Below are 12,088 nucleotides of genomic sequence, written 5' to 3'. Positions count from 1 at the left end.
ACCCATAAATTGTTACATGAATTGAGCTTTCTGGGTTTATTTACTCATCTTGTTATATTGGATAACCATTACAGCTCCTTGCATTGTGAATGTACCTGCAGTAACTAGGTAACTACAAAGTACTGGTATTGAGTGTTAGGGATTACCTGCATATAAGAACATACATGTAACAGATCAGAACTGAGTTCTGCTTCTCTGATTATTCTCCACTTATTTTCATTAACTGAACATTTGATTCTGATTCTCATAAGCCAGATATACATTCTCCCTCAAAATCATAATAATAATAATAATAATAAATAAAAAGAATTTTCCTGTATCAGGGTAGCAGTAAACACTTCCACATAAAAGCATTTATGATGTTGCTTCCCAAGACAGTTTCACTTGTCCCTCTCTCTCCCTTCTCTTGGATTCTTTTTCATTTGTTATACTTCCACATCTTATCTTCTCTTTTGATACAAATCCTGGTTTCCATTATATGTAGGACAGTGGTTGCATAGCTACAGGTGCATACAAGCAAGCCTTTCAGTGATAGATTTACTCTCCAGTGAACCAGTGTTTCTCAGGTTTTTCCTGAGCAGCAGGTTCTTTCCCTGGGGACAGGCCCAGTTTCAGAGAAATGCATGTTTCGGAATCTATACTATATGTTAACATTCCTCATTCAGGCTCCACTAGAGTCTCAGCAGCTTCCTTGAGGCAAAGAGATGGACCACCAAGATCAAGCTAATGCTCTTCAGCTCATTATTCCTGCAACAGAGAGAGAGAACTGCAATTCTCTGGGTTTTAAACAGGCTCCCAACAGTCCTCTGCCTACACAGCTTTTGGTAGATTGCGAGAAGTGCCTGATTGCACATGGGTGCCCTTGCTGTGAAGCCTGCCAGCAAGACATGCTACAGAAAACATGGAGGGATTAACAGCTTTTGTTCACACTCAGCTGGAGTGAAATCCATACAAAAAAGGCTACCACCAGTGTTTGGAAGAGGAAGACCATTCTTTCCTTGTGGAAGACATTCTGGAGCCTTTAAGTGATGACAAAGAAAAAAAAATTAAAAAAAAAAAAAAAAATTATTAATTTCTGTCCATTTAGGCTGGGTGTTCTCTTCCTCCATTTCCTAAACTCACTTTGTTAACATTTGGAAATATGTGTTTTGTCTGGTGGCAAAACACAGCGTTGGAGTCAGGAGTTTTGAATCAGTCTTTACTTTGGGAACAGAGTCAACCCTCCAGACAGCTTTTGTCCATTCAGGAACAGATGGGATAGATTATCTTTCAACAGTCTGTAAGATCCAAGACTGAAGAAGATGCTGGGCAATTAACTGAAGTTCAGAACTGCTAAGTTTTACCAAAAGAAAGATAAATAGTTAGACTAGCTATGAATTCAGTGTTAGGTTTGATAGGAAATTGAAGGGGAAATAATAATGTGAGCAAAGATGCAAGATAATGCAAAGCTACACAAAGCATGTATCCAGTCACTTTTGCTATACAAAATCACCAATGGCCACCCCCATCTGCAGGATGAAATTGGTGTTAATCAGTTGCAGACGTGTACTGCAGATGAACTCAGACAGAAATCAGCTTCTATGCAGTCCACTCAAATGTAGCTCAAAGCTAACATTACAGTTTTCTGCATGTTTATGTTATTAAAACATTATGTCTCAAACCGTCAAACTCAAGTACATTGGTAACAAATTAACATTTAGCAATCTAAAAAATGTGATTTTGGAAACCTTAAAGGATCAAATCTGTTGAATTTTTTTCTCAGTCTTTAAAATAATTTAAGTTTAGCTCTTCAGTTTCTCATGTCCACTTCTGGACCAGAAAATAATGAAAGAGCTACAGCTACATGTTTATTAAGTTATAGTTAGCAGCACTCAATTTGTTATGTTTCATTCATGCTTTATAGTTCAGGACAACTAATAACTGAAAAACCCTTTAAGAAAGAATTCAGAAAAGGGAAGAAGGTCAGCAGAATCTCTAGCTAATTGCTGAGGGAGGACAAAATCTTGTTTATTATTCCCTTGCCAAGTTCACGTTTGTATGCTTTATTTTCTTGGATCATGTCACTGAGGTTTAGTAATAACAAAGATTTTATTTAACAAAAATAACAGTACTTGGATGATAAATGAGTGAGGGAGAGGATGAAAAGAAAGGGAATGCTAAGATAGCAGTGGAATAGACACCAAAGTGGACTGACTGCTCAAGAAGAAGAATGACTTCATTGCATGCTGACTGTCTTGCATGCCTGTAATATAATTTCAGTATCCTATGCTCTGTACATTGCCCTGGAGACAAGGAACGTCTTACAAGGAGAATTCATCAGCAGGCAGAAAATAAAAAGAAAGATGGATGTCTGCACTGGCTTAAAGTTTTTTGCTCATTCCATAATGTGTTATCTTGTCTTCAGTCTCTTGGCATCCCACAGCAACTAGTTCAGCAGAGATGTTTGAGAATAAACTCTCTGAGCTGGATCTTCTCGAATGCCATTTTATTTCAGCTTATTATGAAGACTGGGCTGAAGCCAACCATAAAATTTAGATCTGGGTAAAGTTTCTAAACCCTGCCAAAGTTACAGTGGACTGGTCCAAACTTTTGTTTTATGTCTCTTTTTTTGTACAGTCTTTTATCAGAGCCATAAGAGGAGGCGGCTCCTCAGCATTTTATTCAACATTTTTTATGCTTTGAAAAGCAATTTTTAACAACAGATATTCTTCACAGAATCTCAGAATTGTAGGAAGGCACCTCTGGAGATCATCGAGTTTAACCCCTTGCTAAAGAAAAGTAGAAAGTCACACAGGAAAGGATCCAGATGGGTCTTTAGTATCACCAGAGAAGGAGACTCCACAACCTCTCCAAGCAGCCTGTTCCTGTGCCCTTTCACTCTCACAGTGAGAATTTATTAATTTATGAAACAATTATGAAACAAATATAAAGATCTGTGAAATAAAGGTGATGACTGCATATGCTGCAAGGTCTCTCTGCCCTACCTTTCTGCATCTGTCTGGTACTAAAGAAATTCTGTTCCCAGGTGTTCTCTATGAGGAGCTTTTCCTTCTTGAGTGGTGAGAAACTGACAAAAGCAGCTGGGTTGTATCATGAATGTCTTCCTAAAACCACACACAATTTCATGGAAATTTTAAGGGAAGGGCAGACATAGTACTTAGGGACACAGTTTAGTGGGCAGTGTTGGTGGCAGGTGGACTGTTGGCCTAGATGATCTGACAGGTTGTTTCCAACCTTAATGATTCTGTGATTTTATGACTCTAACACATCCTGGAGTTGATCTTCATTTCTCCTTCTAACAACTGGAAATGCTGCTTCTTCTGTTCTTTCAGTGTTGAAGACTCAAAACCCCTCTAGTGGTGGTGACCCCCCAACTCACCTCTTTCTGCCATTTCAGGTGTTGTATTCCCCTATTCTCCACGTCTGGGTCGTTACAACCTGAACTTCCATGAGGCTCAACAAGCCTGCCTGGACCAGGACTCCATCATTGCCTCCTTCGACCAGCTCTATGACGCCTGGAGGTCAGGGCTGGACTGGTGCAATGCTGGCTGGCTCAGTGATGGCTCGGTGCAGTACCCCATCACGAAGCCCAGGGAGCCCTGCGGGGGGAAGAATACAGTGCCTGGTGTTCGAAACTATGGCTTCTGGGATAAAGAGAAGAGCCGATACGATGTTTTCTGTTTTACTTCAAACTTCAATGGTAAGAATCATGTTTTCATTCACCATGCAAGGGTCTTGTTCCACACTTTGAAAAGAAAGAGATGCCAGCGGCAGCAGAGAGCAGCAGATGGCATTTGGCTGGCCAAAGGCTAGCCTTGGGAAATGTTACTGATGGATTTAAAAAGACATGTAACCACAGTAATGGTGGCTGTGCCATGTGTTTGTGCAGATTAATTTCAGAACTTGGAGCTAATGTTAGTAGTGCTTTCTTGTATCTCCAGTTTCACCCCACTAAACATGCCTTCTTAATTTCTGTTTCAGTTAAAATGAATACACTAGCAATTTCTTTAGTTGAGATTTCCCATTGAATTTAATTATAATTATGATGTTTTACAACATCAGTGTCACCAAAATAAAATTCTGATTGCCATTTCATCTCTGCTGTTGCCTCAAGCAGCTCCAGCTCATACAACAAGTCTAACAGGATAAATATTTCCTTATCAGCAAAGTTTTTTCTAGCTTATATAACCAATAACTCAGATTTCTAATCTTAGCATGCTGTCAAAACTGAGACATTCCCTCTTACACTGAGCTTGGTCTGCCCTAAAGCTTATTCCAATGACTGCAAAATTTCAGCTCTTAGTAGATTTTACTTTAGGTATGAAGTGAGCTGATCTGTTCATGTCAGATTGCTATAATTTAAGGTTTAATCTAATGGCTGGAGAGGATTTACAAAGCATGGCTGTGAATGAGAGGAGCACTGCAAGTAAGAAGTGCAAAAAGAGCCTACAGCCCTCTGTAGCATCGTGCTCAGGGGTAGCTCACTTCACACGTGTTTGGCAATCAGCCCAACGAGACCAAGGAGCACAGCCCTTTTTGTTTATGCTCAGATTGCTTATCCTCAGCAAAGCATTTTTGCCCTACAGCATACATAAAAATAAACATAAGCCTTGTTCTCAGACGATATGCTTCAATGCTAGGCCTGTCCCACCCTCTCAAAAAGAAAAACAAAACAAAACAACACAACAAATTCTCGAGCTAATAATATAAAAAATTAGGTGGGACACAGTCAGAAACAAATGCTTGTGTGACTTTTATCATGCTACATAATTCCAGAAAACTTTGGCTCATTTTTCTCTTGTTCCGTTTAAGCAAGGCAAAATCCTATATGAGCTCATCATATGCTCATTTAAATCTAGGGAAAAAAAAAAATAGCACCGAGGATTAAAATAAACAGAGGAAAAAAATAAAATTGATAGCTGCACTATTTAAAGTGCTGATAGCATAAACTCTTGAGTTCACTGGTCACTATAGACCACCATTGACCACACCAGCAGCTGGACAGTATCTCTCAAGGAAAGAGAAAAAAACATTTCTGGGGGAAAAAAAAAAAAAAAAAAAAAAAGAAGAAGAAGTAAGTATTGACAGACAAATACTGTCTGTACGCTGATACTGCAAGAGAAAAGAGGAAGAGGAATGAGGCAAGATGAGAATATGGTATAGAGATGGCAGAGAAGTGAAAAGAGGAGACAACGGTACTGATCTTTTGCTTAGTTAGTCTGCTAAAATGATGTGTGAGACAGAATACCACACAGCAAGACTGTGATGTGAGGAGTGGAGTACCACTTTATCCAGGTCCCTTCAGCTCACCTCCATATACTTCTCTCAAGGCGTCAGCAGAAAACCTGGACATATCCTCCTGTGTCTCTTCTATTTGTATTCTGAGCACACTTAAACATCACAATAATCCCAGAAATGCCCCCAGAATGCCAGCATCTTATTTGCAGCTCAACACCTTGGACAGCTTATGTGTGTTTAACAATGTCATTAGTGTTCTTACTGTAAAAGGAAAAATCTTATAATAACCTGGTTTACCACCAGGTGGTTGCAACTGCCAGAGATAGTGGCTTTGGGCACATCGCTATTTTTGCAACACCCAATATTGATTCTCTCAGCTCAGGAACAGCCAAGGAAAATGAGAGGTGGTCAGGACACCAGTAGTGGCAGTGACGACTGGAGTCTCCTGATGGTCTAAAACAGAGGAGCCTTCAGCTCTGTGTGAGGGAGCTGGAAACACACCAGTGGCCTCAGGACTGAGAGCATGCAATGCTAGCTTGAAAATAAAAGCGTAGTTCAAAGAGTGTCAGTTGTGTGAGCTGCTGTGAGTAACTGGGGATGTGAGGTTTAGTTTGGGTTCTTTCTAGAGAAAGACATCCCTAAATACCTTATGACTTCAGTGGAGATGGAAAAAAAAAAAAAAAAAAAAAAAAAAAAAAAAAGCTCAATTTTAAGTAGCTGAGGCTTAGTTTTAACCTGGAGAATGAAGGTACGTAATTGTTCAGTCATTAAGGTGAAAAAATGGAAACATAATCATCAGTGCAGTTAGTTCTAATGCAGATTCAGTGTGTTCACTCAGGATCTATGGGACCTCTCTTTGGTGAACACCAAGAAGTGCTTTCATTCTGTTAGCAAAGAATTATGTACTTGTTCCTCTTCACTGTACAGGAAAATTGTTTCAGCAAAGTTCTTCTGCAGTACAATATACAATACTCATTACTTCAGAAAATTACCCTCTACGGTGTCTTTACTTGGAGTAGTTTAAGTGCATTATTTGAGCATTTTGTTCTGTCCATGTAACTCCTTCCTTTGATTGGTTCATAGAGGAACTTTTTGTTTTCTGTGGCTGTGCAGGCAAAGCCAGAAATCCCAAAAGGTAATGCACGCTTTTTGAAAATAGTAGTAGAAGTAATTTCCTGGTTTATAAGAATATACAGCGACAAATTTCATAAAACTATACAGAAAACTAATATTAACATAATCCCACCAATATGCATACTATTCAGAGCTCAAAAATCAGACAGCAAGGCTGTGCAAGAAAGATGTAACTTGATCCTCTTTCGTATAAGCACTGCAGAAGTAATTTATGTCCCACAGACCCCACATGGCATGGAGCAAACAACGTGCAGTCATATAGCGGAAGGGGGCAGTGAGTCTCCCAATAAATAAATAAACAGGAATCCCTGACTCTGAGAAGCGTTAGATAAGTTAAATCACAGAATCACAGAGCTGCAGGGATTGAAGAGACCACTGAGCCCAACCCCAGTTGCATGGGAACGTGTCCAGACGCACCGAACTTCAATGCATTAATTATTTGTTGTCACATCTAGCAAAATTTAATAAAATTATCGGACGTTAACAGAATTAAAAATACAGGGATTTTATGTGAGTGCAGCTGCTTATTTCAGCAATGTACACCATGAGCTGACCACCACCATTTAAAGCACTAGAAGATCTTTTCCAGGTGATGCATGCTGGCTGTTCATTTGACCATTGATAAGTAGAATATTTGAACATGTAGCCATTTATCTAAAAGGGGAAACAAAGCTACTCAACGAAAAATGATGTGCCCTTTCTGAAAAATGGCTTCTGGGGGGAATGGAAGAGGATTTTCAAAAATCATACCCACGCATTGAATGTTGCAGTTTAAATGCAGTTACCTGAGTTGAATGTTGATTTCAACGTGCATATCGTGATCTTATTTTTGAAGGAATGAAAAGTGCCTCTCTTCTCTGCACTTTTTATACATTTTGAAGAGCATTGGCCTCAGCTGGCTGCTGTGTCTGTGATACACTGTGCTGAGTCTGTAGAGCTGATGATAGGCCTAAGTCTTGTGCTACATGCTGAGAATGCCAACTCATTGCCATTTGAGGTGCGCTGTCTACTTGACAAGACAAAACAATTTAATTCCCTGAGCACATGGGCAAGAGCCGTCCCTGTCAGGCACTGTGTTGGCTCTCACAAAGAACATATCAGATGGGGTGGTATCATCTTTCAGTACCACTAAGCATGATGTCCCACCTCCTCTGCACCTGGCTTAGACAGAAAAACTTTGCCTTGAAATACCCAATCTAGAACTGAGGGTGGAAAAAAATCTCCACTGGCAGTGCATCATCCGTCATGCTCCTGCAGTGGGTATTTAAGTCAAGTGCTCAAATTTTGCTCTTTAAGCTGATTTGTTACAAGCAAAACCTTAAAATAGCTGCTATAAGTGGGGTTCTATTAGGTTTATGTAAACTCCTGCCCCTTGATTTGGGGTGAAAAGTCAAGCCACTCATTTTCCATAGGAATGACCTAACTCCCAAACATTAATTACAGACAGAGGATTAGCACTTCTCCCTCCTTCCACGTGAATTAATGAGAACTAAGATTGAGCATTTTTGAAGCACTTCTAGCCTATTGGCAGGGGAAAACCAGTAAATCTGCACCAGGTCTATTCACAGTCCTTTGTTTAATCTGTCATTCTGTGTGCACGTCCCACTCGAGTTGGGTTTGATGTTAAAGTTCTCCCATTAGGGAAGGGGCGGAGTGTAGGAGTTTTTATTATTGATGTCATATGTCAAAAGCCTGACCTTACTGCAAATCCCAAGGAAATTACATTCCACTGACATATGGTTTGAAGAGCAACTAATAAGCTAGGTGAAGTTTACATATTATCAGTCCAAATCCCAGTTCCCTTAAGTCTGAAATCCTATTTGCTTTGGGGAAACCTCTTAAAAACCCAATAAGAAGAGGGTTCCACTTAATAAACATTCTCTTCAGCAACGGCCTGTAAATGTTGCCAACTTGCTGCACTGGAATCAATGCATTTTACAAAGGGGCAATTATCCACTCCGGTGAAAATACTGTAGACACTGCCTCTGACAACAGTGAAATTGTTTAAAAGGTTCTTCTCCACCATATAAGTGCCTTTTTTTTTTTTTTTTTTTTTTTAATGAATCCCATCATAGTATAAAATTTCAAACCTTCACACAAAGCTAATTCAATTATCTTTATGTTTTCACCCAGCCTGACATTTCTTCACTTCAAAAAACCTCTCTGCTTTTTTTTTGCTGTGATTTAGACATAACTCATTCTCCGTCCTGCTGCCTTTTCTTCATCAAGAAAGTTATTCGTGCAGAATCTGTTCTATGTGCTTAACTGTTGTTGTTTATGAGAAAGAAAATGGATGTTTTGCTGGAATGCATTTTTAATTCAGAAGCAGACAGTGTGCTTGCCCCACATGAATAAATGGATTTGTTTTTTCAGACAACTTGCCCCTTTCATAGAGCAGTAAGATCAAAAAGGTAGTGAACTTACTTGGAAATCTGATAAATATGTTTAATGAGTGAAAGGCTTATGATAAAGTTATATTGTCTTGATAAGTGAAATTAATGTTAGTATTATTGCTACTTGTGGATTGGTACCGAGGAGTTTTCGAGCACTACTTGCTGGCATGTGTTTTCATTACCTTGTGACAGAGGTGCATTTTTCTTAGCTGCTCTATTGGTTCAGTGCTGTGGTATGGTACCGATACGCCCTTTGATGCCTAAAGAGAAACAGAGCTGAAGAACTGCTGTGAATGTTTGTGGCACAGCTAATGAAGACTTATAGCAGGCATGGTTTTGATCTACCAGGGGTTCAAACTTTGCTTCTGCAATATCTCATTTTTCTTACAGGGGGGAGGAAAAAACAAAAACAAAAAAAAAAAAAAAAGAAAGAAAAAGAACTTCAAATTGTGCTTATACTTAATCAGAAACAAGGTCACTGCCTTGTTGGGAAGTAGAACTGCATGTGCTAGCTCCGTCAGCTCCCACCCAAAAACTTTCAAAGGCCATATCTTGCAACGCTTCTGAGAAGGAAGCTCACAAATTGTTTTCATCTAATGTTGAGAGCATGATGTAGGATTGCACAGCTTTGGACGTTTAACTAATTTCCCTTCTCTAACAACAAGATGCAGCTGTATGAGATCTGCTCTACCTGATTTCTCAGGTTCCTTAGGCATTTTACTGGATTGAAGGTAGCAGCCTGATGCTAGTCTCAAAACAGCCCCCTCTGAGCCCCAGGGTATACCCCCTTAAGTTCTTCCTGCTATTCTCCCTCTGCAAACAGAGGAGGAAAGTGAGGCTGAATGTTAGATGGATACCCTTTACTCAGAGGACGGTGAGGCCCTGTCGCATCTGCTCAGAGAGCTGGCACTCAAGGCCAGGTTGGATGGGGCCCTGTTCTAACCTGATCTGGTGGGGTGCAGCCCTGCCCACGGGAAAGGGCTGGAACTGGGTGGACATTAAGACCCTTTTCAATACAAATCATTCTGTGATTCTATGAAGTGCATTGCGATGGGTCAGTTAGCATTTAATGCCTATGCAGTTGCAGTTACTATGGTGTGCTAAGTTAGCAGATGTAAGTATAGTGCTACGTTTTTGTATAAACAGCCCTTCTCTACTTCCTTATTGTTTGTTTTCACTCTCACTATTTATCAATTCAATATACAAGAGATTATAACCTGTTCAACAGCACAACACACAACTTACTTCACATTCTGCAGTCAACAGATGTTGTCCAGTTCTGCAGCAGAACATCCCCATTTCTCCTCAGGACCTCCCTTGATAATACGCGCTTCACTTACACATCTTTCTCCTTCCTTCTCTCCCCAGGTCGTTTTTACTACCTAATACACCCAACCAAGCTGACCTATGATGAAGCCGTGCAGGCCTGCCTGAAGGATGGCTCCCAGATTGCCAAGGTTGGGCAGATATTCGCTGCCTGGAAGCTCCTTGGTTATGACCGCTGCGACGCCGGCTGGCTGGCAGACGGCAGCGTCCGCTACCCCATCTCCAGGCCCAGAAAACGCTGCAGCCCCAACGAGGCTGCTGTCCGCTTTGTAGGCTTTCCTGATAAAAAGCACAAGCTGTACGGTGTCTACTGTTTCAGAGCGTACAACTGAAAGTACCTAGAGCTGCAGCAGTTTTAAATTCATTAAGAACGTGCGAACGATTTCGATATGAACTCGTGCAAGTTACCAAAACTGTGATGAACCTTTCTTACTTACTGTAGAGTCATTTTCATAAACCAAACCCATTAATTTGTTTTTGTTTAAATATTTTTGTAAGAGTATCATTCCATAGATATTTAAAATTAATATAATTTAATGGAAGCTCTAGGTAAGAAGAGCCAAATTCTTTAAGCTACGTCATCCCAACAAGATATAATTTTCCTGAATGGGGCATGCAATAGAGCTTTGTCAATTGCTAGGGCACAATTATGGAATGTAAGGCTACTCAAAGCAGAAGCTTTTAAAAGCACAAATTTTACATATTTGTACCCATTTGCGATACACGCAAATTGATTGTATCTGGAGTTTTGAAATGAGATGTTTTTCTTTATAGGGGTCAGTGAGGTTTTGCAAAAAATAAAAATTAAAAAAAAATCTAAAAAAAAAAAAAAAAGGCAACACAAAATCAATAGCAAGCTAGATTAGAAAAGATTGTTTTCACTGTTTTTGCATGGGAACAATATAACAGTTTAATAAAAACAGTTAAAACAGTCCAGAAACATAGGATTTATTTTGCAGCATAAAACCCTGCCTTTCTGAAAACCAGTCTCGTGATCCCATACATATTTACAAGCACAATTACTTCTGAATGTTTCAATTGTGTTTTTAATGTGTATAAATCATTGAAGAAGTGGGTTAATAATTAATGAGAAAACCCTGTTTTCTTCTTAACTCAAATTAAAGATGCCTGAGAAGTATTGCATTACCTTTGAGTAGCTTTACTGAGTTATTTTAAAACTCTTAGGGCCGTTTGCTAAGCCGCATATAGCATCTACTCAGGGCAGTTGTGTAAATGAACTGCTGGACAGAAAAATTATAGACTTTAGCAGCTTGAATTTACATTAGCCTTTGAAATGTTATTGTCTTAATTAAAGATATTATAGTATTTAATATTTCTTAGCTATTTACACATCACAAGAAATAAAAATCGGAAAAAAAATTAAATGATTAAGTCTTAGAAGAAGATTATTAAATAAAATCTGAAACCAGCTATTAAGGTTTAGAAGAGAAAAAGTACTTTATTTCCTTACATCTCATCTGTATCTAAATGTACATCTGTTTTTTAAACTATCAGTGGAAAAAAAGAATAGTACTGCTAGCCCTGAATTACTGAAATTCTTCCCTCTAATCTGTAGTGGCCTAGGATGAAGATGTTTACCTATATCTGCCAGTGTCTGAGGTAAACTTGCACTGTGCATGGTGCCTAGGATTTTCAGAGCTGCCTAAAGTACTTAGTCCTCCTTAAATGCCAATTTGAGGGAATTTGAATTTCCAATGAAGACTTATTTTGGATGCAGCCAATTCTTGGTGCTCATCTTCAGATACCTTAATGCAGCCAGTTTTACAGACAGCAGGTGCTCAAGGCTTTCTGAAAATTTACTCCACTTACGGTGTCTCAAGCTGGATATCCAAAAAACAGAGGCCACTGATAAAAACCTCTTGGTCTTGAGTAATCTCTTAGGCATTTTGAAGTTCTCTATCTAGTGTTGGTTCTACCACTTAAAAATGTAGAACTCTTTTCCTACTCCACACTTGCTGACAATGAAGATATCAGTG

At 39.3% G+C, this 12,088-nt stretch overlaps 1 protein-coding gene across 2 annotated transcripts in view; it reads left to right on the top strand.

Annotated features, from left to right (window-relative positions):
• Positions 1 to 10,883, top strand: part of HAPLN1 (hyaluronan and proteoglycan link protein 1) — a 57,787-nt gene extending 46,904 nt beyond the window's left edge. The window contains exons 4-5 of one of the 2 annotated variants that reach the window (XM_072359910.1): positions 3,398 to 3,700; positions 10,134 to 10,883. In XM_072359910.1, coding sequence (XP_072216011.1) covers positions 3,398 to 3,700; positions 10,134 to 10,423 — 593 coding nt within the window. In that variant the 3' untranslated portion in view covers positions 10,424 to 10,883. The remainder of the gene's footprint in view (positions 1 to 3,397; positions 3,701 to 10,133) is intronic. The other variant, XM_072359912.1, reaches the window with a different exon arrangement.
• Positions 10,884 to 12,088: the final 1,205 nt, after the last annotated feature.

Source organism: Excalfactoria chinensis, chromosome Z (assembly GCF_039878825.1).
Source record: "Excalfactoria chinensis isolate bCotChi1 chromosome Z, bCotChi1.hap2, whole genome shotgun sequence".
In the NCBI taxonomy this organism is placed as follows: domain Eukaryota; kingdom Metazoa; phylum Chordata; class Aves; order Galliformes; family Phasianidae; genus Excalfactoria; species Excalfactoria chinensis.
The sequence above is the reverse complement of the archived record's forward strand: the minus strand, read 5'-3'. Positions and strand labels throughout refer to the sequence as shown.